Raw genomic sequence first — 23,464 nt, 5'->3', positions numbered from 1 at the left:
GTGCCACATCGTCCGGCCACGCCCACCACCGCACGGGCACGCCCCCTCGCCTTGCTCTTTGTCGCCATGGCAACAAGCGCGGCGGGCCCGGGCCGGTGGTGGTGGCGGCGGCGGGGGGCGGCGGGAGCAGCGCGGACGGGGGCAGCTCGGGTGCGGCGTGAGGGGCCTCCTCCGGCTGGGGCTGGCTCCGGACCGGTGTCCCCAGGGTGGGTCCAGGGGACGCCGGGCTTGTCTCGCCGGTCCTGGGAGGCAGCGGCCGGGCCTGGGCCCGGGCCTAGGCCGCGCCCCCGCCGTGGCAGTGTAGGAAGGGCAACGAGGCGGCGGGCTGTGGGGCTTCGCGGAGCGCTCGGTTAAACTCTCCCCAACGCGTTTTCCCCGCAGGCGAGGAGTACGCGGCCCGGCGGGAGAGAGCCGGTACCTGGCTGCGTGCCGGACCCGCGGCACGACCCCGGCCTCCAGCCTCCTGCGGCGCACGGCGGGCCCCGCGCTCAGCCTGCGGCACCGTGGCCTGGGCCCGCGGGTGAGGGGCGGTGGCACCATCCCCCGGCGTGAGGGACACCCGCTGCGGGGCTCTGGGGTGTCAGGGGGCTGTCCCCTCCGACACCCTGCCGGCCTGCCTGGCCGTGGGCCCTCTGCAGAAACCAGTGCAAACACCCCAACCTAGGGACTGTCAGTTTTGTCTCTCCTGCTAATGAAAACGTTGTTGTAACTCCTCTGGGTATCGGAGCAACCCAAGTTTTATGTCAAGGATGTGTCAAGGACCCTTTTCTCCCTGCCATGCCAGCGGCTCAGATACCGGTTAGGGGCTGGTGTTACGCCACATGAGGTGGGGATTTGTCAGCAGGTTGTTTTGCAGGGCCCAGGAGTGGGTGTCCTCTCCTCCCTCAGATGCAGGAGGGGAGGAGGCAGGATGAAGTGTGCAGGTGTGTCATCCCTTGGGTTGAGAATTCTTCCTGAGAATGTATTGTCACCCCTGGGGTACTTCACATTTTTGTAATTAATATTTTTAGGAAGAAATTATAAACTGTCTGCACAATCATACAGTGGTTCGTGTCAGGTAGTCCCACCCATGAAAGCTGCTTTCTGTGGGTGTGACATTTTGGAAATGTGTTGTTTGGACGATGAAAAGGGTGCAGCCCTTCATACTAATTTTTGGTGATAAACCTTTTTGTTCTGTTATTTTATCTGGAATAGTTCTCTGAGGTCCCTTCCAGTTCATTTTCCTGTGTCTGATATCCAAGGCTGGAGAAAATAGTTTGATTTTGCAGTATCTGTGGAGTAATCACAAGGTCACTGCCATATGTCTGTTTAATTGTAAATATTTCTAAAATTAAGAATTCCCACTGACAGATCAGGATACTGGCACAATATAGGCTTTTAAAATGTTGAGGTCAGGCTTCAGAGCAGCCATAAGTAACTAAAGAGGTGCTTATTATGGCTGTACTCAGACTGGCAGGTGGAAGTGCTGTCCAAAGAGATACATCATCAGGCACAGTGGGCTGGGACCTTTTCCTTTCCCTCTGTGTGGTGAATATTGGCAGCAGGATTTTCCATCGTTTTTGTGGAAGGCAAAATTAATTCTTTTATAACAAATGAAAAGAAATATCTTAAATCGTATTCAGTCTAAATTGTTTTTGAAGGGGAATCTTTTTGCACAATTCTGCTGATGCCTTTGGGAAATCCCCATGCCCAGCCAGATGGAGGGAAGCTGAAACAGAAATATTCACAAGAGCTTTGTGAACCCGGTGAAACTGTAAATGACCCAGTTTAGGGTTTTTTTGTTGCAGGGTGCCAAGGCTTTAGCTCTTTCCTTGATGGTCAATATCTCTATCCTCACGTTAGACCTGAGTGACAACTGGCTGCAGGGAGAAGGGGCAGCTGCAATTGCAGAGATGCTGAAAGAAAACTGCTACATTTCAGGTTTGTGTTCTCCCATCTGCCGCTCTCTGGCAGACACTTGTTGTAGAGGAGGAAATTGTGTTGGCTTCTTTGTGGATGTAACCAGTCCTGCTGCTGTAGTGACTCTGTGTGTGTGAAAAGGGTACCAGATCTGGGGTGCTGGCTGAACGGTGAGTGTTAAAACTGTGCTGCCTCATCATCTTTCTCCACCTGTTTTCTTAGCATTTACTTTTGTGAAGTTAGGATGCCACTAACTGGAGTCAGCCCAGTCCTGTTATTCCTGTGAAGCTGCTGGAAGCCAGCAGAAAGAGTGTGACATCCCTCGGGTCAGTTGGGGTCAGCCATCCAGCTGTATTCCCTCTCAACTTCCTGTGCCCCCCCAGCCTCCTCGCTGGTGTGACGAGTAGAAGAGACCTTGATGCTGTGTAAGCACTGCTGAGCAGTAAGGAAAACATCCCTGTGTTATCAACACTGTTTTCAGCACAAATCCAGAACACAGCCCCAAACTAGCTACTGTGAATAAAATTAATTCTATCCCAGCCAAAACCAGCAGAAATGGTTAAGCTTTGTAAGTTGAATTTGCATGATTGGCATCTAAGAAAACAGGGCTTCTAAGCAGGGACAGGAGGAAGAGAAGCCCATCTTCCTCTGTTCCAGCAGCAACACACATCTGCTCTTCCCAGGGACATGTCTACATGTCTAGTACCTCTGTAGTATTAGACTACAGATACTACAGATACAGGGAGCAGAAGCAGAGCAGCACTTTCTGAATTTCAGTCTCAGGCAGTGTTGTGTCTAGGGATCATGGCATTAGTCCCTGCTTTTTCAGGGTTGATATAATTCAAGTAGCAACTCCAAGTTACAGGTGGAGAGGTTGTCTGGGTGGTGGGTTACATGTGGCAGGGTCCTGCGCTGGCTGCAGAGCTGAGGTGCAGTGAAGGCAGTTTGGTGGGATACAGCTGGTTGTGCCAGCACGTACCCAGAAGCACTAACAAGCCCACCCAAACCTGGCATTGTTAGGTGCAGAGGCAGTCTAGGAGTCCCTGTGCTGTGCTTCTGTGCAAAGAGTGCAGAGCAGAGACCCAGCATGGGTCTGTGTGGAGCCCTGTTGTATCTCTGTGTCACATTTTCCAGCACTTGCATTAACCTCCTGTTTCAGTGTCTGAATCTCCAGGCCTCTGTATGACACAGGCAGAACTCCACTGTAAGTCATGCTGGTTGCTGCACTGAAGGATGTATTTTATTCACAAAGGTCAGTTTAGACAGCTGAGGACACAACTCTCATATAACTAAGACAACCCTGATCTGCTTTGTCGGGAATTGATCACGGACGAAGGGAGCAGGTTGTGTGCTGTGAAACCCCTTTTAACATGGGATTTCCTTATTTTTGTGGTTGGATTCAGTATTAGAGGTTTAGGATTCTGTTACTTCTGTGCTAGGACAATTTGTCCTGTATGTAGGTGAGCAGAGAAGTTCATGCTTTCATATTTGGGTCTCAGTGTTTGTCTTCACATCCATCCATGTTGTTACATTTAGCTTTGCTGTCTCTCCCAGCCTACACTCTCTTTTTTCAAGCCATGATGAGGAGCCAAGAAACCTGCTATAACTTTGCTGAGTATAGGTTGCACCTGGAGTGGGAAGCACAGATGGACAAGGACCACTTTTGTCTCATGTCCCATAGTCATGTGGCAAAACTCCAATAACCCGATCTCAGGGACAGGCTGTGAATTCAAAAATGAAGTTGTTCGTACTAAAATACTGTGTTAGACCAGGTTCAGTATTCTTATTTTTGAAGTCTAGCACTGCTTCTGCCATTGCAGTGTAGAGGTCAGGTGCCTCCCTGGCATCTGATATGATTCAATGAGCTGATAATGTCTTTTGCTTTCCCCAGATGTTGATTTATCTGACAACAAATTAGGTGTTGAAGGAGCTAAGGCCTTTCTGCTATGCTACTAGAAAATACTACAGTTGTGTTCCTCCAGCTCTCAGGAAATGAATTTGACGATCATGCAGCAAAGTATTTAGCGGATGCCATCACAGCAAACAGCAAAGTGGAAATTCTGGATCTGAGTTACAACACGTTTGGTGACAAAGCAGGTAAAGCGTTGTCTGTGCCACTTGCACAGAGCGGTGCTGTGGCAGGTAGCAATGCAGCTTAATGAGTTGCTTGCCTGCTTCAGAACTTTGGGGAGCAGGGTTGCTAATGTTTTTAGTTTCCTGAAAAGCATTTTTGGCTTTTTGTAGACAAAACCAAGTGTCAAGCTATCATCATTCATTCATCTTCATTCTCTGCCCTTTCTTACAGCATTGCAAGCTTTACCTCTAGTGTTTCTTTCCTCATTCTTCCTAGTTCTCAAGTTCTGATGGTCTTTCTTTCACTGAATTATAATTTGCTTTTTCTTCTCGATCATTATTTCAGCTTTCACAGGTGTGTAAAATGCTTAATAAGAGCAGAAAACCCCCAGCAAAATGGAGTTTGCCAACAGCCCTTCTGTCTAGCTCCTTGTCACTGAGAGGTGATTGCAGGTGCCAAGGGGAGGGTGTGAGAGTGGAACAAGCAGATGATAGTGCTTCCCTGACACTCTGCCACCTTTGACAGCTTCTGGTTTGGGGACTTCCTTTGCTAGTGACTTTGGCTATTTCTTTTCTTGTTGGTCTCAACCTTGTTAATGCATATTGCTCTTCGTCTTTGACTCCTGATTTTTAAGCACGCTGTTATTTAAACATCACATCCTTGTCACTGCTCCTGTGCTGCTGTGTGATGTGATGAAACCCAGTTATTGCTCTCTCGGCCTTAGTTTGTACTGGTTTTACCAGTCTCACTTGTGCTGGCCTGAGCTCCCCCATCCTTTCTTCCTGACTGTCCACTTCTACAGAACACTCCTCATGATGTCATTGCTAGTCCCTGACTTTTCAGCCTTTATGCTCATCTCCTTTTTGCACCTTACTGGCACATGCTTCATCTTCTCCATCTGTGGCTGTCCTTGGGCAACCCCAGCCATGTGTTCTGCTACTATCTCCAGGATGAAGATTCACTTATCTTCTTCCTGTTCACGGTCTCACCCTACAACTGTGCTCCAAATCCCTCTACTTCCAACACTGTCTGATGGGTACACACTCAAAAAGGGAGATACTGATTTTTTTCTCTTCTGTGCCACATGGCATGCCGTCTGTCAGACCCACATTCTCCCTGGATTGTGTCTTTCATGAAAAATTCACCATCTTCTCTCCATCCACTGTTTTACAACCCTTAATCTCTCCTGCTATAGCCTCCTCCTTGAATATCCATGTCTTCAGTAGGCTTTTCTAGCTCAGAAGAGAGGAAACAACCATAATCCTCATCTCTTCTGGCCACCAGGAACACACCAGCTATTCACTTCGCTCCTTCCCAGTTCAGTTATGCTCTTTCCCTTGTTTCTGCTTTTGAAGGCTGCAGTGGCTGCTTTTCTCTCCACCTTACATCCTCCTGCTCATCTCCTGCTGCCTTCACAGGCAAAAAGCTCTTCCCAGTCTTTTGGTCTTCAAGCATAGCAATGGCTTCCTTCTGTGCTGGTTGACAACCTCATTTCTTTCCTGCCTCATTGGAAACTCACAGAACACTTGCTGAGGAAACCTATTCAGATTTTATAATGACACAGGAGCCCTGGGAGGGCTTAAAGAGAGAGCAGAGGGGCCAGACCAGCAGGCTTCAGCTGGCTGGGGGCCAGAGCTGGGGAAGGGTGAGAGACTGTGGGAAGCTACCTGCCTGCTTGGTGTCAGCTTTCAGACTCGCAGCGGGCTAAAGAATGAGCCTGTGCAGTCAGATCTCCACACATGAGCAGCAGACCCTGGCTTGGTGATACGGTGACCGGTTTTCCTCTCCGCTACTTTTGCAACCTGTGGTCGGAGAACACATACACTTTGTTGCTTTATTGTCCTGCAGCTTCTGCTTTGTGTTTATGATAAACAATGTATAAAAGAAAATAATCTGTTGTACCTGCCTAGAGGTAATACAGACAGTTGCAGAGAAATACCTAAACTAACTCAAGCTTCCTTTTAACTCTTAAACTGTTTGGCTTTGTGTATTTTTTTCTTAGGTGAAATTCTTGGGACAGCAATAGCAGAAAACATTGGATTAAAGGAATTTAAAATCAACCGGAACCATTTCCATAGCCAAGGGGCAGCTGCCTTGGCCAAAGGCTTGGCAGTAGAAAATGTTTTCACTCCTGTTTTTAAATTTAGAGAACACACATGAAGCTTTATCTGCTTAAATGAGCATAAATGCCATGATGTGCTGTTTGACTTGTGCCCTTGCTTGTCCAACAGCCATCTATAATCTGGGATCACGTAGACCTTGGAACTAAGAGAGTTAAATCCATTGTCCATTGATATATACATATGTTTGAATTTCTCTATTTCTAGTTCTTTACCATTTTAGAGTCAAAATGATGATAATGAATGCTTTGAATTGTTTCATTTCACTTCTGATTCATAAACCAATACAGAAATTGTTTTGTAGTCCATACACAGCTTTTACTTTTCTACTAAAAGAAAGAAGTCTCTCATTAAAATACCAAACAGTTCTTGAAGCCTCTTAGGCTGAAGGGGAGGCCACTAAAGTAATTTGATCTCACCTCTTGTGTAATACAAATCACATGTGCCATTCAAGGACTAGGGGAGCAAGGCCTCAGCTGCTTTTTGGACAGTAGAAGGGATGGTAGTGCAAGGCAGGATATTTGTCCAAGGTTGAATCAAGTGACAGGGAGATTTTCAGTTGCGTGTTTATGTCACACCACAGGCAAACATATTCCTCAAAGTGCTGGATGTTTCCTACAATGGCTTTGGCAACAGTGGAGCAGCTGCCTTGGGGGAGGCTCTTAAAGCCAACACAGTGTTGGAGGAGCTCAGTGTTAGGTGAGTCGGACTCTGGTCCTGCCCCCATTTTGCAGTGGTGGGCAAAGCCCGCAGCAGCCATTTGGATCTACCTGCAGAGTGCAGGACGTGTGTAAGGCAGGGAGTGTTACAGAACATTAGTGCTGCTGGTATCATTCCAAATCCCAATTCCTCTCCTTACACTTGGGGTCACTTCTGAGGGGCTGTGGAATATGTTATGGGATGCAGGGGAAAAGCATCTGGGAAATGCAGAAAGCCTTTTGGGGGGTGTTTAGGGGAGGAACCAAGGCTGAGGGTAAGAAACCAGGTGGTGTGGGGAGGAGCAAGTATGGGAAAAGAGAGGGACGAGGTGTGAATGTTGAGTGTTTCTGTCTGTGTTGATCTGTGTGGCTGACCATGTGCACATCTCACATATGTTTGTGTCTGTCCCTGTTGGGAATGCAGAGTCAGCCTCACTGCCAGGGTCGTGGAGCCATGTCAGCCTTGTCTCTGTCAGCCTGTGGGGTTTAGCAATTCCTCACCACTTCCAGACTCCCAAATATAAGTGTTTAGTTGGAAGGAGCTGCCCTAAATTCTCTCTGGATAGAACAGGTTTTCCGTGCTGGGTGAAGCAGGAGGTTGCATATCCTTTGCCTGAGCAACGTGGATGTGGAAAACCTGCAGCTCAGCATGTGAAGCAATGCCTTATATCTGGTTTTAGCAGCAACCGTATTTTGGTGGAAGGAGCTCTGCACATTGCAGCTGGCCTGAAAGAAAACAAGACTCTGAAAAGACTTAACGTGAGTTACTTCCCTAGGAAAGTACTGGAACCTCTCACACATATTTAAATATCACTGGTGCATGTATGTGCTGGATGGAGCCCCTTAGAACAAACCCACAGCGAAATCCGGGAGCTTGCCCAGCCTGTCTCCTCCCATGCTTCTCTGGTTGCAGTATGCTCTCGTGAGGACAGAGGGCTTGTATCCAGCACTTTCCTTGGTGAACAGAGATTGCTGTGAGCCTGCCATCCTATCTCTGCAGCAGTAGTGTCCAGCTTGGCATGGTGGGTGGCATTGGGATGGCCTCTTGAGAGCCCTTGGCCCACTGTTACTGGCACTTGAAGTAAACCCCGCTGGTATCTCACCCACTGGGGACCACTGGTACTGCCAAAGATCATACAAAAAAAAACCCCAACCTGTCACATGCCCTCCTGTTGTTTATTTTCTGGCTGTAGATGACCAGAAATCCTATGCAGAGTGAAGGCTGCCATGGGGTCCTCAAAGCTTAGCAAGCAAATTCTGGCACTGGCATTGAGATCCTGGACTTGCCAGTAAGTGTTACATCAGCAAGAAAAGGGAAGGGAAGGCAAAGGTTGAACGCATGGCATAGGGCTGCCAGAGGGATTCTGGCTCTGTCGTCATCACTGCCCAGTGAGGACTGTATATGCGGGGGGTGGCCCCCTACTTGAAAACACAGACACACCTGTGGGTGCCCAGGCCCCATGCTGTGTGTTTGCAGCAGCACCAAAGCGTGTGAATGCACCAATCTGGGCCTTGCTGAGGTGCTGGGCAGCAGCAGGGTATGGAAGAAGCAGGGCTCAGCCCTCCATGCAAAGGTGCTGGGCACTGAGAGGAATCTGGCTGCCTGTGAATTCAGAAATTCCCTGGGAATCTTGAGCTCTCTGCTCTGACAGTGCAATAATTTTGAAAGGATTTCTGTCCCATTTCCAATGAAGCTAAATGGTACTTTTATGACACAAGAGCTTCCACTTCAACATCCAGCCCATTTGTGAACAGTGCCAGATCTAAGAAGGCAGCCCTCTGTCATCAGGTAGGTCTCAGCACAAGGCCTCTCATACACCCTGCCAAAGAGCATCACTTCTGGAACAGAGGCTCTGTTTCAGGCCAGTAGCCACTTAATGCCCTTAGGATGAATTAGTTAGCAACTCCTTTTAATTTCTAAAAAGAGAAATCAGTTACTCACTTGTTGATTGAGGAGGGATTTGTCTTGCCTAACTCATACCCAATATAGGTGACTATGTCTGAAGTGATGACATAAGATCTGTTAATAGATGGAGGTTTAATCAATGGTATGTAAGGCAAAATTAACACACCAAAGTGCAGAGGTCTGCTTTAGGATGAGGAGATTTGCACCTCAGCTCCCTGGAGACCGCATAGGGAGACCTGAGCTCAGAGGAAAGGGTTGCCCTGCAGCAATGAGCAAACCAGCATTTAATCGGGTGGATCTTGTCCTTCACAACCCTTTGCTGTGAACAATCCAGGTGTCTGCCCGACCACCTCATGATCCCTGAAATGCTGAGCCTTCCTCTGTCATTAAGTGCCTGTCCCTTGTACCTCCCCCTCTTCAGCTGTTTCAACCTCTCTTCCTGTAGACCATTCTTCTGAGCTTACTCTCCATCTTGGCATTGTCCTGACATTCTCTCCGGGTGTTTTTTTATTTGTTTGCCTGTTTTCCACCTTTATCCACTTTAGCTCACTGTCTTTTGGCAGTGCAGTGAGGAACTTACATGAAAACCCATATCTTCTGTGATCTCTGTGCTGTCACCTGTATGGTCTCTGTGCTGTGTCACAGTGGTGTTGGCTAACAGCCCTGGATCTCACAACCTTGTGTCAGAATTCTGTGTTTGGGTTAAGAAAAGTACAGGATATATTGCAGTATCTGTTTTCTGAGAGAGGGTAAATCATACCACATGCTTGCTTGCGTGCAGTGATTTTCCCCTCTAGGGCATCCCTGTGAACAAAGAGCTTGCAGAGCTGTGTGGTGCTGTGAAAATACTTTTCCCAAATCTTCTTCTCAGATATGGTGGAAATGTGAAGTTGCAGAGTCAGTTGAAAGCTGAGCTTCGGACTCAGCCCAAAGTGGTGGGTAATTCTCAGAATTAACATGAGTCTCTCTGGGGCTGCTTCTTTGGCACCCCTGCCTAACACCACAGCACCACACACCAAGCCTGTGACCCAAGGACGTGCCAGGGCAGGATCTGTGAAGTACTGGCTACTTCATCACTGCTGGCACTTGGAAGTTTTGTCTTTTCACTTTAAGATTTCTGCTACGACCAGCTCTGAGTCTCTTCCAGCACATGCAAGAGCAACCTTAAGGATGAGAGTCCAGGGGCTCCTTGTTAATCATCGTCTTTGTTTGTAGGGACATTTGTCTGGTGGAACATCATGTGCTGCAGCTGCTGGTGGTGCTTGGTTCCATTGCCCGCTGCAGTGGGGTCTGTGCAGCCTGAGGGTGTGCTTACTATGTAGGAAGCAAAGTCCTATCAGAGATGTGCTGTGAACAAATGCTTCCTGCCTTAGGCTCCTTCTGTTACACAGCCGGGGTTGCCTTTGCTGAACTGCCGGTCAGATGCACCGGTGACTCATTTTCAGCTGCTTCCTACCACAGTTCCTTAGATTTACATGGAGCCAGAGTAGAGCCCTGTGCTGGGTCATGACTGGTGTTATTTCCTGGATGCATGCCCTTACTTTTGTCAGTGTTACATAGGATGGATACTACAAGTTGCCTGGAAATAGGACAGGCACTCTGTGGTAGTTCAGGAATGACAACAGCACGTGGGCTGTAACTCTTTTCCCCTCCCTGGGATGTTTTCTGTGATCCTGGTGTTATCCAGGATCCTCCTCTGGAACCCCCTGGGCACTGGGATTCAGGGAGGGGAGGAATTGTGAGCTTCTTGAGGAGCATTGGGCAGGAATCTTGTCTGTGCTCTAAGCAGCCTGGCTTAACTCTTCCTCTCCTGGTCTCTGTAAAGAAGTGGTTTCTCACAGTGTGGGAGAGGGGCTGAGGTTGGTCACCAAGGGGCTCTGGCTGCCTGGCTTGGGCTGGAGGTGCCGGCAGCTCCGCCCCACAATCAGGGCAGCAAACCCCAGCGGTGTTGCAGTGCTGCCCTAACCGAGTTGTGGCCATACACAAATAATTGCCTTTCATTCCCCGGAGGCTGGCAGGGTTTGTAAAGCACGTGCCACACCCTTGGCTTTATCTGTGGCTCCAGCTAGGCGAGCCTGGCCTGTGCCCTGGCATGGTGGCGTGCACTGGCTTTGCTTCCCTCTGTCACTGACACACCAGGTGACGAGGTCTGGGGACAGCCAGGCAGTGCTCTGCTGTAAGGCAGTGGTGACACCCCTCTGAGAAGGCAGCTTGCAAAGGCAGAGGCCAAAATTCAAGACAGCTTCTGCCAGTCTCCTTCCAGAGTAGCTGGCTGGTGCCCTGTGTTTTGCCTTATGCTTTTTCCCTGGAACAGAAGCATTATAAGCCCCTTGCTCACCTTTGTATTTTGTTTACCTAGTAAGTGTGCCTACCAGTGAAATTGCACTTAATGTTAGTTCTTAGAAGAAGATGAGTTTTTGCCTCTTTATTTGAAAATAACTCTATGCAGTTATGATTTACACAATGGAGTTTGTCCTATAAATGTTCAAATTATTTTACAGTCATGTATCTAATAAATAATGTCTGAGCCTTGGAGTCACACATGTCTGTTCACACCATTTGGAGAGGCCTCTTGCATGCTGTAAGGTCTGTCAATCTGGATTGTTTCTAGAAATTTCAGAACCATCCTGACTCCCCCTTGATCTCTAGGTGAAAAATTTGTGTATCAAACACAGAAGCTGTTATGGGGCTAGATTTAAATCAGTATAAGTACTTATATTTTAAAAAATTTAGTCACCATTTATTGTTTCTATTATGTCTTTTGCCCCTAGCCCTTACCATGCTCTCCAAAGAAGTGATGCAAATTAAAATTGTATTAAAAAATAAGGTGGGTAAAAAATTCTTACACACCAAGTCCATCCTTATTCACCAGCTGTTGTAACTAGAGAAGGTCCACTTGCCCCTGCCTTGACACATATCCATTCATTAGTCCCTGGAGTCAGAGCTGGGTGGTTTTAAGCTCAATAAACCTACCAATACACCGTTTGGGAATACCTGGTGAGCCAGCAGTGGTTTATGGGGCGCTGTAACTGGGGTACATATGTTGAATGTTCAGTTCTCCTGCAGGTTTGATGAGAGCAGGAGGTGGCTGTGGAAAACTGAGCACTTGCCCGGTCCGTGAGCAGTCAGGATTGCGCAGGCAGGATTTGCCCTTCTGGAGGGCTGCAGGGAGAAGGGGGAACAGGCTGCTAGAGCTGGTCTGCGGGAGGTTTTGTGTGTGAAGCTGTAGGGATTTGCTGTGCTTTGGCAGCTGCTACAAAAGGTTATGAGGAATTAACACGTGGAAAGTTACACTGAGAGCTGTATTTCTCTTATACTGAAGTACCAGTTATTCCCAATTTACCTGGTGATCTCCCCAGCTGGTATCATTATTCCTCTTTCCTCCACACTCAGCTGTGTTCTCTTTCAGCCTGGGAATTAATCATGGAATAACTCACCAGAAGATTTGTTGAGACTCTGCTCACGATGTCATTTCAAGTACTGAGCCATTTTTTGTGTGTCTGAGTGTTATTTCAGTATTTTTCCTTTCTGGTTTCTTTACAAAGCTGCCAGGTGGATGCTTTGTGGAAGGGACTGTAAGTGCAGCAGCACTGCTGCCTCTTTCCAGGCTCCTGTCCCCAGTAAAGCACAGAGGTTACATAAATCATATTAATTGGCACTAATGGTATTTTTTCCTTAATTCTTGGCAGCTCTCATTTTGATCAGTGTCCTTTTGGAGGCCTTGAATTTCCTCGCACCCCTTCACCTTTTTGAAAGATCAGCCAGCTTGTGCTCTGGGACTTCTCCAGCTGCCTGTAAGTTATCGAGGTGATCACAAAAGTTTTAGCTACAGCAGCTACTAATAAGCATCATTTGGAGACAGGGCTGGGGCAGAGGACTCTGCAACATGACTCTTAGCTTCTCCCCCAGTGCAGGAGAGAGGTTTTTCATTAACACTTTCATCTCCTTTACAATACTGAGTGTGCTGCCGTGCACAAAAGTGCCCCGGCTCTTGTCCCAGCAAGGATCGGGGTCCACAGTGTTTGGTGCTGCCCTGAAGTGCTTCCAGTCTAGTGAGGGAAGTCTGGGCAGGTGGGATCATGAGAAACCAGCTGTCTGTGCTCCAGAGGAGGAGCAGCTCACTGCAGCCCACTCCTGACAGCATCTGATGGACATTTCATAACCTCTGAGGCAAAGCTGTCATCACCGTGAGGAAGTTTTTCTAGTCTCTTGCCTAAATCTCCCTCATGGCAGTTTAAGTCCGTTGCTTCTTGCCTTGTCTCCTGTGCCTGTGGTGAAGAATTTATTCTCCTTTTGTGGCTGCGTGGTTGGAGACTGGGCCGTCTGCTGTCGGGAAGGAGCCTCTGCTGCTGGGATGGGACTGCATCATTCATGCCTACGCTCGTACCACTCGTTAGAAAACATCTGCGCTGCGTGGTGAGACCGGGAGGAGCTGCGGCCCCAAGGCAGCCTGGCTGCAGGGACTGCTGAGACAGAACACAACCGCCCCTGGGAATGCTCTGGGTACCCTGTGCTCAGCCACCGGCTGCGGGCCCGGCCGCGGGGGGACGAGGGGACAACAGCACCCAGGGTTTGTGCCATCTTTTCTTGCCCTGCAGCCGGCAGAAGGAGCAGATACGAGCAGATATGTCGAGGCTGGAGCTGGGTGCTTACCTCATCCTCCGGCTGTATCTGCAGGGGGAGGATCGCGGGGGATAACGAGAGGATTACTTACCGCCAGCCTTAAACGGGCCCTGCAGCTTGGCTGTGCTGCTTTCCGAGCTGGGGTGGGGGGAGGGATAATTTAGAAACACAAGGCTGGGAAATTATTTAATCAGGACACCGAGCTGCCCTCTCCTGAGCACCAGCTCACCGCCCGCTTCCAGTGCCCAGGGCTCCCCTTTTCCTCCCTCCAGCACGGACAAGGGCTCAGGTATGCAAGTGGGTCAGTGCCTGATTATTTCAGCGTTTTCTGTGATTAAACTGTCTCTGAAACAGTTTGGGATGCTCCTGCGGCCCCCACCCCCCCGCGATCCCTGCAGGAGCTCCCACAGATCGCGGGGGCCGTGTGGGTGACAGCAGTGATCCTGCATCCCCAAGGCTCCGACATCCTCCTCCTCTGCCAGCCCTGAGCCCTGCCTGCCCACTGCCATGCAGTCCGGGGGGATTATCACCCCAGATCACAGTAACCCTCTTAGCCCAGCCCGGGAGCACGTGTGCTGGGGCTGCTCCTGCCCCATGGCCCTAAACCCTGCCAGGTTCCCGGAGCCCAGCACCAGCCGATACACCACTGACCTACATACTTCCCTGAGGCACTGTAATTCGATTTCCATGCAGTCCAGCTAGGCTGATTAGACCACTTCCGTGAGCCCCAGAAAATATGAAGTTTGCTTTTTTAAAGCTAATTTGGATAAAGATACTCCTGTGGAAAACCAGTGTAAACCAGTGAGTGCCTGTCTCCCCATGCTCCATGAAACAGGGTTCTGTGAGCTGTACACGGGGTGGTTTGTGTATCAGTCTGGCTGGATCACACACACAGGGGTGCACTGATGATGCTATTTAATTTGGTTGTTTGGTTGGTTTTTTTTTTTGTTTTTTTTTTTCCTGCTGACACAGTTTTCAAGAACAGATCATTGTAGGAGGGCTCCCTTGGTGGCAGTGGCTGCTGACAACCCCCTTGTTTTGTGTGTGCATTAATGGGTAGGCAATTTAAAATCGATTAATACATGTTCTGTGTCTGTGCAGGGCATGTTAACTGCAATAGGATGGTGTATGACAGGGGTGAACTGACCAATTTTGTAGTCCTATTTTAAAAAAACCCGCAAGTGTGCTCAAGAGGGGACACTTGCCTCCCAGGCTGACATTAATTATGTTTCAAGCTTTTAATTCCCTGCCAGCCATATCCCCGTCACTCCCTGCCTCTCCCTGGCTGTGCTGGGGGGTACCCCATATCCATGCTTGCTTTTTATGGCACAGCCTTACAGTAACTTGTCTGCATTTTTACAAATGAACATTTAAAAATAGATTAAATATCGATGGTTATGAGGCTCATTCAACAGCTCTTCACTAGTTTAAAAGGTTGACCGAGAGCCCACACTGGGTGAGCTCGGCGCCAGCGGCAGCTGAGAGTATTTTGTGATGTGACTTCTATCGAATTTCCTCCTAAAGAGAACATAAAAGTGTTTTGAACCTCAGCCTGTCCTGCTCTGTTAGGACTTCTACTGCTCTTCCCCAGCCTTGTGCTGGACTCCCTTGCTCCTGATCCATCACTACAGTTCTTTCTATTCTCCTTTATCCTGCTGACAGTGGATTTACAGCAGAGATTAAAAGCCAACAATTGATAAGGAGAGTTAAGTCTATCTGCCTCCCTGGATACCTGTTGAATATTTTTTTAATAAAGAATGAGTTTGTTATCATGGAAGGAAATTTCCCTAGTGAGCAACAACAATGGGGACGGGAGTATCTACGGATTATCTCACTTTTAACTCCCATTATTTGCGCTGGTTCCCAAGATCTCCTGTCCATTCAGCTCTTACCCCTTGGCAGCTTTTGAAAACCTGCCCTGGTGCCGTTCAACATCGTCCTCGCTGTTGACAAAGGGGCCTGAACCTTTGTGTATTTGTAAATACACAATTTGTAAACCTCAAGCTCCAGGCTACCTTTGCCAGGCTGCCCCAGCTCCTCGGGGGTCCCGGTGTCCATGAGTCCTGCCAGAGCCCACCCTGGTGAATGAAGCACCCGTGTCAGCAGAGCAGCTGCTCCCGGTGGGCCCAGCCAGGCGTTGTGCAGCTCACACGTGTGCCAGCCCAGCTCCAGAAGCACGTGCCAGTGGCTGGGAACTGGGCTCCTGACACGGTGACCCGCTGAGCCCAGCCCCTGCCCCACGGTGCCCAAGAGCAGGGTCTGCGCGCCCCGGGCACAGCCCGTGCTGCCCTGGCACAGCTCAGGAGGGACGTGGCTGCAGGGTGGCAGAGGGTAGCACCACCCTCCCTTTCCCTGAACTCTGGGGGCCCTTCCTGAGCATCAGCTGGGGGAGCAGCTTCCCCACGCGGCCTCTTGGCGGGGGACAGACAGCACAAACAACCAGAGCCATCGCAGAACCAGTATTTATGAGGGTGACCGAGTCAGCCCATTGCTCACAAGCCACTACACAGAGGTGCCAAGCAGGGCCATAGCACGGCGGGGACCGCTGCTCTGTGGGCAGCAGAGGCAGCGTGCGGGCGAGGCAGGACGCGGAGCAGTGCTGGCAGGCAGAGGGGCTCCCCAGGGAGTGGGGTGTTGTACAGAGACCCACCCGTGGCCCCTCTGGGCCCCCCCAGGGACTGGCCAGTGAGAAGCAATGGGACCAGCTTGCCCATGGTCCCCAGCTCCTCGCAGGATGCAGAGGATGTTGCACATCCAGCACAGCTGCAGGGAGCAGTGTCCATGCTGCAAGGCCTGGCAGTTTGGCAACCTTGTGCTTGACTGTTTCCTCCACCTATTTCTTCCAAAATGTGCTAACCCCCCCCCCCCCCCACTTCCCTTCCACTCCAGGCTGCCCATGAGCAAACCAGCCAGGGGTGGCTGCAGCAGTGCTGCTGAGGTCTCCCCTCACCAGGACCACAGCAGCCAGGGTGAGTCCCAGAGCACGGGGTGCTCGCCGGGGAGGAGGCAATACTGAAAAGCGCCCACAGAGCCCTTCGTGAGCCACAGAGAGCCTGGAGGGGCCATCACAGGAGGCTGAGCCCCCTATGCTGGGGTGGGTGACAGTGCAGGCTGTGCTGCCAGGGCACAGGGTGAGGGGGGAGCTGGCTCCAGGCAGACCAGCCCATGGCTGTTGCTGGGGACCTCTGGGGACAAGGCCATAAATCTGGGGTCCTGCGTGCCCATACCCAGCTCAGGGCTGAGGCAAGAGCCTGGCCCTAGTATGACCTTAAAGCAGAGCTTCCAGCCGGGCACGGCCCCCAGTCCACCCTGAAACAGCCGACACCAGCGCCTGGGAAGATGCAGTTTGGCTTCTGCCATGCCAGGCTGTCCTGGGGTCTCTGCCTAGCTGCTCATACTCTATCTCATGTCCCCAGCTGCTCCTCGGTCCCCTCAGCCCCAGCCTGAGCAGCCCTGGGGATGAGGATGGCAGGGATGACGGCAGGGAAGTGTGTTTGGCCCCTGCCTCCGCAGGAGGACTGCACATGGCTGCAGCGAGAGCCCACACTGCAGCCAGGATGAGACCCAGGATGGGCAGCGCTGGCCTGCCTGTCCCGGCCCCGGGGACTCGCTGCATCCCTCTGCATCCCCGGCTGCGCCGACGGGCCAGCGGGAAGAGATGCTGACAGCACTTGGGTGTGCTCGGGGAAAGGGGGGAGGACGCGGCTCCTCATGAGCAGGGCAGGCACTGGGCTGAGGGGGCTGGGACCCAGTTCCCGAGGGATGGGGATGGGGAGGAGGGAGGGAGCCAGCCCGCCCCCTGCTCTGTGGGGAGTGAGTGGGGAAGGGCAAGCATCCTCGTCATCTCCATCATCTCCAGATGGAGCCACACGCCCAGGGCAGCGCCAGTGGCTCTGCTGTCGAAGGGACCAGCAGGAGGAGGAGGGGGGGTCTCTGGCCTCACCGTGGGGAGGGGTTCAGATGCTCCCGTAGCCAGGTGCCCCCATCCCCGAGGCTGTCATCTCTTGCAGTCGTCGGTGTCGGTGTCTGGCAGCCCAGCGGCGGGCTGGGAGCTGGGCTGGACCGCCTGCACCCTCTCCTCCAGGCTGCCGCTGGGGAACACCACGTAGCGGGCGCTGACGCGCTGCGGCCTGGGCTCCCGCAGGTTCTCCTTGCTGTGCCAGATCCCGTAACCGAAGTACACCAGCAGGCCTGCAGCGGGGGACAGGGACAGCAGCGGCTCGAGCGCAGGCCAGCAGCTGGCAGGGAGGCGGCCGGCACCCCAGAGCCACGGCACAGGGTGGGGGGGCTTAAACCTGCTGCTTGCAGGAGGAAAAGGTTCCTGCAGCCAGTTAAGAGCAAGAGGGGCACCCCCAGTCCCCGGGGAGGTGAAGCCCCTCACTGGGAAGGACTTCCTGAGTGCCTCAGGAGCAGGGGGGGTCTGATCCAGAGCTTGAAGGAGGATCCAACCCGTAACACTCCAGGAACCAGAGAGGGTCAGGGAGATGCTGGGAGACGTCAGCTTATATCGCCAAAGGGGAACCAGGGGCAGAAAGGGGCACAATGTGCTTTATAAACCCATCGCTGGGGGAGAAGAGCTGCTGAAGCAGCTGGCCAGTGCTGGGACAGGCCCAGTTCCCCTCTGCCCCGAGGGAAGCTGCCACGGGAGCACTCACCTAAGAGCAGCCAGATGGCAAAGCGGAGCCACGTCATGTAGCTGAGCTTCAGCATCAGATAGATATTGAGGACGATGCTCAGTGCTGGGGAGAGGGGCACCAGGGGGATCTGCAGGAGAAAAGGAGCCCAGGGAGGGGGTGAGACCTGCAGCACCTCATTCCCCAGCCTTAAAACCACAGAAACAAAAGCCAGCGTTGGTAAATGTGGGGGATAAAGAGACTGTCCCCTTGGGCTTTCGGAAAATGACTTTTTTTTTTTTTTTTTTTTTTTTTCCCCAGGAAAACGGCAACCAAAAGGAACAGCAGACAGTTAGGGAGCCAGGAGATGGGAGCCAGGCTGGCAGGGTGGGCATGGGCTCTGGAAACAGCCCATGGGCATCGTTACAAGGACCAAACAAGCTCCCGGCACAATCCAGAGCCAGCGTGGTCCTCACTGGAGAAGCTGGGGCAGGGACAGGGCAGCGAGGTGGTGTTACTGTCCACACGGCTGCACCACACTGGGCTCCAGACAGGCTGGAAACTGTAGAGGGGGAAGCACAAGTGCACAAAAGTGGTTTGGAGGCTGAAGAGCTCCACTGTGTAGCTCCAGGGCAGGCCAAAGGCAGGAGGAGCTGGGATGGGCAGGAGGGGAGTGGGGGGTTGCCGGGATGCGAAGGAGGGAACCCAGGGCGGACAGGAGTGATCCTGTCGGATGGACACAGAGCTGCTGGGGATGTCCCCTCCTGGGGACCAGTGACCACACAGAGTGACACCCCAGGAATCAACATCTCCCCACACCCAGTGCTCGCTGATACCTTCCGCCCTCCTTCAGCACTTTCACCAGCCCCGTGTGACTGGGGCCTCCCATGGGTCCACCAGAGGCCCTGCCACCCCACCCACCCCGGCAGAGGGACCAACCCGGATGGGGCCCCCGTGCGTACCTGAAAGGTCTGTGTGCCACGCTGCTGCTCGTGCGCCCAGATGAGGAGGAGGCTGAGCAGGAAGCCCAGGCTGAAGAGGACCAGCAGCAGGGAGTAGCTCCAGGTGGGCAGGTGGAGGTGGGTGTTGCCGAACACCAAGATGGAGCAGAGGCAGATGGCAGACACCATCAGGGTCACCACGGCCACCGTGACCACCTCGCCCGGATAGAAGTCGCTGAGGAACTCCAAGTAGGGTTCAAAAGCTGCCTTCAGCTGCCCTGGCTCCCGGTGCTCCTTGCTCTTGTCCCTGTCCACCAGCTGGAGCTTGTCGGAGAAAGACTCATACTCCTTCAGCTCGCTGGCAGAGGGACCCTCGTGGGACTCAGAGCTGGGCCGGCCACCAGCTGCTGGTGCGGGGACATCCACCTTCTGCTGCTGGAAGCGCAGGACGATGATGCTAGCGGCCACGAAGGTGTAGGCCAGCAGCGTGCCAATGGACAGGAACTGCACCAGGGCTTCCAGGTCGAAGACAAGGGCCAGCAGGGCCATGAGCAGCCCAAAGACCACGATGCCAATGACGGGCACCTGCGTGCGGGGATGCACTCGGGAGAAGACCTGAAAGAAGAGCCCATCCTCGGCCATGGCGTAGACGATGCGCGGCAGGGAGAAGAGGTTGCTCAGCAGGACTGTGTTCATCGCTGAAGGACAGGCAGAAGGAGGAGGACCATGTCAGACCCAAACTGCCCCGGTTCCCAGCCCCTACCATGAGCGGGGTGGGCATCTCCCACCACCGCTGCCTGTACTCACCGCAGATGGAGCCAGCGGCCACCAGGAAGCCTGCCCAGGCGTAGCCCCTCCTGTAAAACGCATCCGCCAAGGCAGAGTCGGGGTCCAGTGTGTGCCAGGGCACCATCAGCGTCAGCACCACTGACACCAGGATGTAGGCCCCAGTGGCCAACCCCAAGGAGAAAGCAATGGCCCTGGGGACAGCCCTCTGTGGGTTCCTGGCCTCTTCGCTGGAGGCTGCAATGACATCAAAGCCTACAAAGGCATAGAAGCAGGTGGCTGTGCCAGCCATGATGCCCGACAGCCCATATGGGGCAAAGCCGCCCTCTTGGGTACTCCAGTTCTTGGGCTGTGCAAGGATGAAGCCCATGATGAGGATGAAGAGGATGACACCCATGCTGATGGCTGAGAAGACGTGGTTGAGCCAGGAGGACACTTTGGCCCCAAAGGAGATGAAGGCAGTGGCTACCAGCAGGATGGCGGCTGCCAAGAAATCAGGGTAGCGGGCCAGGAACGGCACCTGCCAGGTGCCCACATGGGTCTCGGTGAAGTTCTTTATCTTGTGGTTGAAAATAGAATCCAGGTAGCCACTCCAGGCCCTGGCCACCGCGGCTCCCCCTATCATGTACTCCAGCAGCACATTCCAGCCGATGAGGAAGGCCCAGATCTCACCCACAGACACGTAGGTGAACATGTAGGCAGAGCCTGTCTTGGGTACCCGGGCACCAAACTCGGCGTAGCAGAGAGCAGCCAGGAGCGAAGCAAAGCCAGCGATGATGAAGGAGACTATGACGGCGGGGCCAGCGATCTCTTTGGCCACGGTGCCTGTGAGGACGTACAGCCCAGAGCCCACCATGCCCCCGATGCCCAGCAGCGTCAAGTCGATGGTGGACAGGCATCTGTTGAAGGATGTCTCCATCATGTCATCCTCCAAGGTCTTCACCCGGTTGAGTTTCTGGCAGAAGCGGGTCAGGTCAGCTGAACGAGGCAGCCATCTCGCCATCCTGGAGGCAGCGGGCCCTTCCCTGGGGCAGGGTGAGGGGTCCACAGCAGCGAGACCCTGCCTGACGACCTGCCAGAGGAGCAGGAAGGTGTGAGCATCCCCTCCTGCAGGCAGGTATCAGGTGGCACATCCTCCTCCAGGGTGGTGGCACAGGACAACCAGCCCCCCCCCCTCCCCGGGCAGGGACCCGTGCTTGTGTGCCAGGTGAGAGGGAAACCACAGCACCCCTGGGGCAGCATCTCCCAGGCTTTTCTTTTTAAAATGGAGCTGCATTAAAGCCCAAACCTGGCTGCTCTGGCCCTGCTGAAGGTTTCTTTGCTGCTTCCCTCCACCTTATTCAGCATCTACCTGAGCTTCCTGGTGTGTCGGGAGCCCGCTGAGGGGACACACAGCATCTCCCTGCCCCCAGCATCTCGCTGCTTCCCCAGGGAAGCCCAGGTGTGGCCCATGCAGACGTGCAGCAGCAAGTCCCGAGCAGCTCCAGCAAGGACATGGGAGGCCCCAGCCAAAGCGGGAAACACTCCGGCACCCAGGGACCAGCCCCAGGTGGCACCTGCCACCGGGAGAGCGGGAGGCCGCAGCTCTGCGGCCTTTCAGGTGCCGTTTCAGGGCTGCGCCAGGGCTGTCTGTGGTTTTGGGGATGCTCTCCCCTTCCAGCCACACTCCTCCCCGTGCCAGGACACACGTCTCCCTGCACCCCCAAACCGTGGGTCGAGCTCAGAGGGCTGATGCCTCTCGGTGCAGCCCCACTCCCTGGGTCCATCTGCCTCCGGGGCCAAAAGGTCCTGGAAAGGCCACCACGAGCCGGTGGCATGACGCTGGTCCCTGGGGACAACAGGCCTGCTGGCACCGACCGTGCTGGCTGAGACCCCCCCGGCCCCGCTTGCCGCCTGCATCTGGGTCCCCGAGGAGGGGCTGGCAGCAGTGGGGTGCCCGACCCCAACGCACCCAACAGCCGCAGCCGGGCGGGACTCGGCGCTCGATGGCCCCGGGCAAGGGAACATCCCGCCCAGGCTGGGGGGGTGGTTCTGGGTGGGGACCCCCCGGCTGGGGTGTGGGGGCCGTGGGGGCTTCAGCCTCCGGCTTCACCCCTAGGCGGGGAGAGGGGAAAGTTTCGCCCCTGCTCAGCCCCACCGCGATGCCGGGCCCCGGCCCCGCTCCCGCCGAACCGCGGCGCCCCCCCGCCCCCCCCCCCCGGCGGGTTCCGCTCACCTGCGCGGGCGCGGCCGGGGGCACCGCGCGGCTCCGCCACCGGCCCCGGCCCCCACCTGCTCCGCGCCGCCGCCGCCGCCCGCCCCGGCTCCGCCTCCCCGGCCCGGCGGAAGGGCGGGGGCCCGGCGCGGCGGCGGCGGGAGCCCCTGGGGGCCGCGGCGGGGCGGGGGGACCCCGGGCGGGGCAGGGCCCTCCGGAGCGGGGCTGCTCCGGGCCCCGGGATGCTGCAGGGGCAGCGCGGCCGGCGCCAGCCCCAGCGCCGTCTGCAGCGGAGCTGGGAGCGGAGGTTGGGGGTAACGGGGGTGGGGGCACCCCGAGCCCCCCGGAGCGGCTGACGGGTTTTTGGCAACGTCCCCACGACCTCAGGGCCGCCCCCCCCCGTGTACGTGCTGGGCTTGGGCGCTGCAGCCTGAGGGAGCCGTTATACCGCCCCTCGGCTGCTGGGCGCGGCTCTGGATGGAGACCCTGCTCCTCTCCTCCGTGGCTATTCCGGGGAGGAATCTGCCTCTACCCGCCCTGCTCTGGAGCTGCTGCCTGGAGGATGGGGACGTCCTCCACGCTCGGGTATTTATTTGTCAGACGAAGCAGAGATGTAGTGGGAGGCGGCTGGAGGGGCAGCAGCGGAAGGTGAGTGCTTGAACGGGCCCAACCAGCTCACGGTCCTGCTGCCCAGGACTGAAGCAAGCCCTTGTCTGAGCAAGGGCACAAAAACCGAGCAAGTGTGCAGTGCTTCCACCTGGCTCCAAGTACCTACAGCCCGGTGGAAAGGAATCACCCCTCTCCCTAAGTCCAAAGACATTTCTTTTCCAGAAGTGCCTCACCTCCCCCTGAACCAACACAAACCTTCCACTTGTCTTAGCCTACCGTGGCAAGGAATTTCCCAAACAGTCGCCTCTTCCCCCTAAACCTGCCTTTCACAGGCTTCCTTTAACACCCCAGCTCTTGTGTTTGAAGAGAGTGAAGTCCCTCTCCATGTCACCTGTAGTTTTATCTCTGTCCTGTCCCCTCTTGAGCACCTCGTTTTCAGATAGAGGAGTCCAGCTTGGCTGGAAGGTGGCTCAGACCCCTGATGTACCCACAGCCTTTGCAGAGCCTGTTCCAGCTCTGCTGCACCCTTCTCGGGATGAAGAGACCTGTGTTTGGGTGCCGGTGCGCCAGCAGCTTGACAACAACAAAACGTTTTTCATTTTCTTCTCTGCTCCCTTCCTAACGTCTCATTAGGTTTTCTTTCTTTCTAAAGTTGATGTTTCCACAGACCCATCAGTCATCACCCCAAATGTCACTCCTGAGTGGTCATGGTCAACTCGTAGCCCACCATGCAACACTGAGGGCTCCCACCTGCATAAATTCACCCTTATCCATGCTGAATCAGCCCCCTTACATGGAGGGGGCCTTGCTATCCTCCTCCTCCATCCAAAGTATAGGAAAAGGAAGCAGGAAACAGGACTTGTCCCTATCACCTATCATTCACCTTCCCCCAGCTCATGGGTGAACACGGGGCTGGCACAGAGCCGGAGCTCTCCCATCCACCTTGCACCAGAACGAGGAACTTGATCCTCTTGTGTATCCCCTCTCCACACTGCTTCTGG

At 53.8% G+C, this 23,464-nt stretch overlaps 2 protein-coding genes across 2 annotated transcripts; one reads left to right on the top strand and one right to left on the bottom strand.

Annotated features, from left to right (window-relative positions):
• Positions 1–66: 66 nt before the first annotated feature.
• Positions 67–9,653, top strand: LRRC74B (leucine rich repeat containing 74B). The gene is given in 10 exon segments (XM_074921559.1): positions 67–206; positions 382–520; positions 1,788–1,920; positions 3,791–3,835; positions 3,838–3,996; positions 5,976–6,085; positions 6,677–6,792; positions 7,472–7,550; positions 7,985–8,080; positions 9,495–9,653. Coding segments are annotated over 10 exon segments (1,176 nt in total).
• Positions 9,654–15,611: 5,958 nt separating this feature from the next.
• Positions 15,612–21,969, bottom strand: SLC7A4 (solute carrier family 7 member 4). Its single transcript, XM_074921281.1, has 5 exons — positions 21,876–21,969; positions 19,682–20,732; positions 18,896–19,572; positions 17,976–18,084; positions 15,612–17,511 (listed from the first exon to the last, which is right to left on the bottom strand). Exons 2-5 carry the CDS (start codon positions 20,661–20,663, stop codon positions 17,318–17,320), a joined length of 1,962 nt encoding a protein of 653 aa, XP_074777382.1. The 5' UTR covers positions 20,664–20,732; positions 21,876–21,969; the 3' UTR covers positions 15,612–17,317.
• Positions 21,970–23,464: the final 1,495 nt, after the last annotated feature.

The sequence above is a fragment of the Athene noctua genome, chromosome 17 (genome assembly GCF_965140245.1).
Source record: "Athene noctua chromosome 17, bAthNoc1.hap1.1, whole genome shotgun sequence".
NCBI classification, from domain to species: Eukaryota; Metazoa; Chordata; class Aves; order Strigiformes; family Strigidae; genus Athene; species Athene noctua.
The sequence above is the reverse complement of the archived record's forward strand: the minus strand, read 5'-3'. Positions and strand labels throughout refer to the sequence as shown.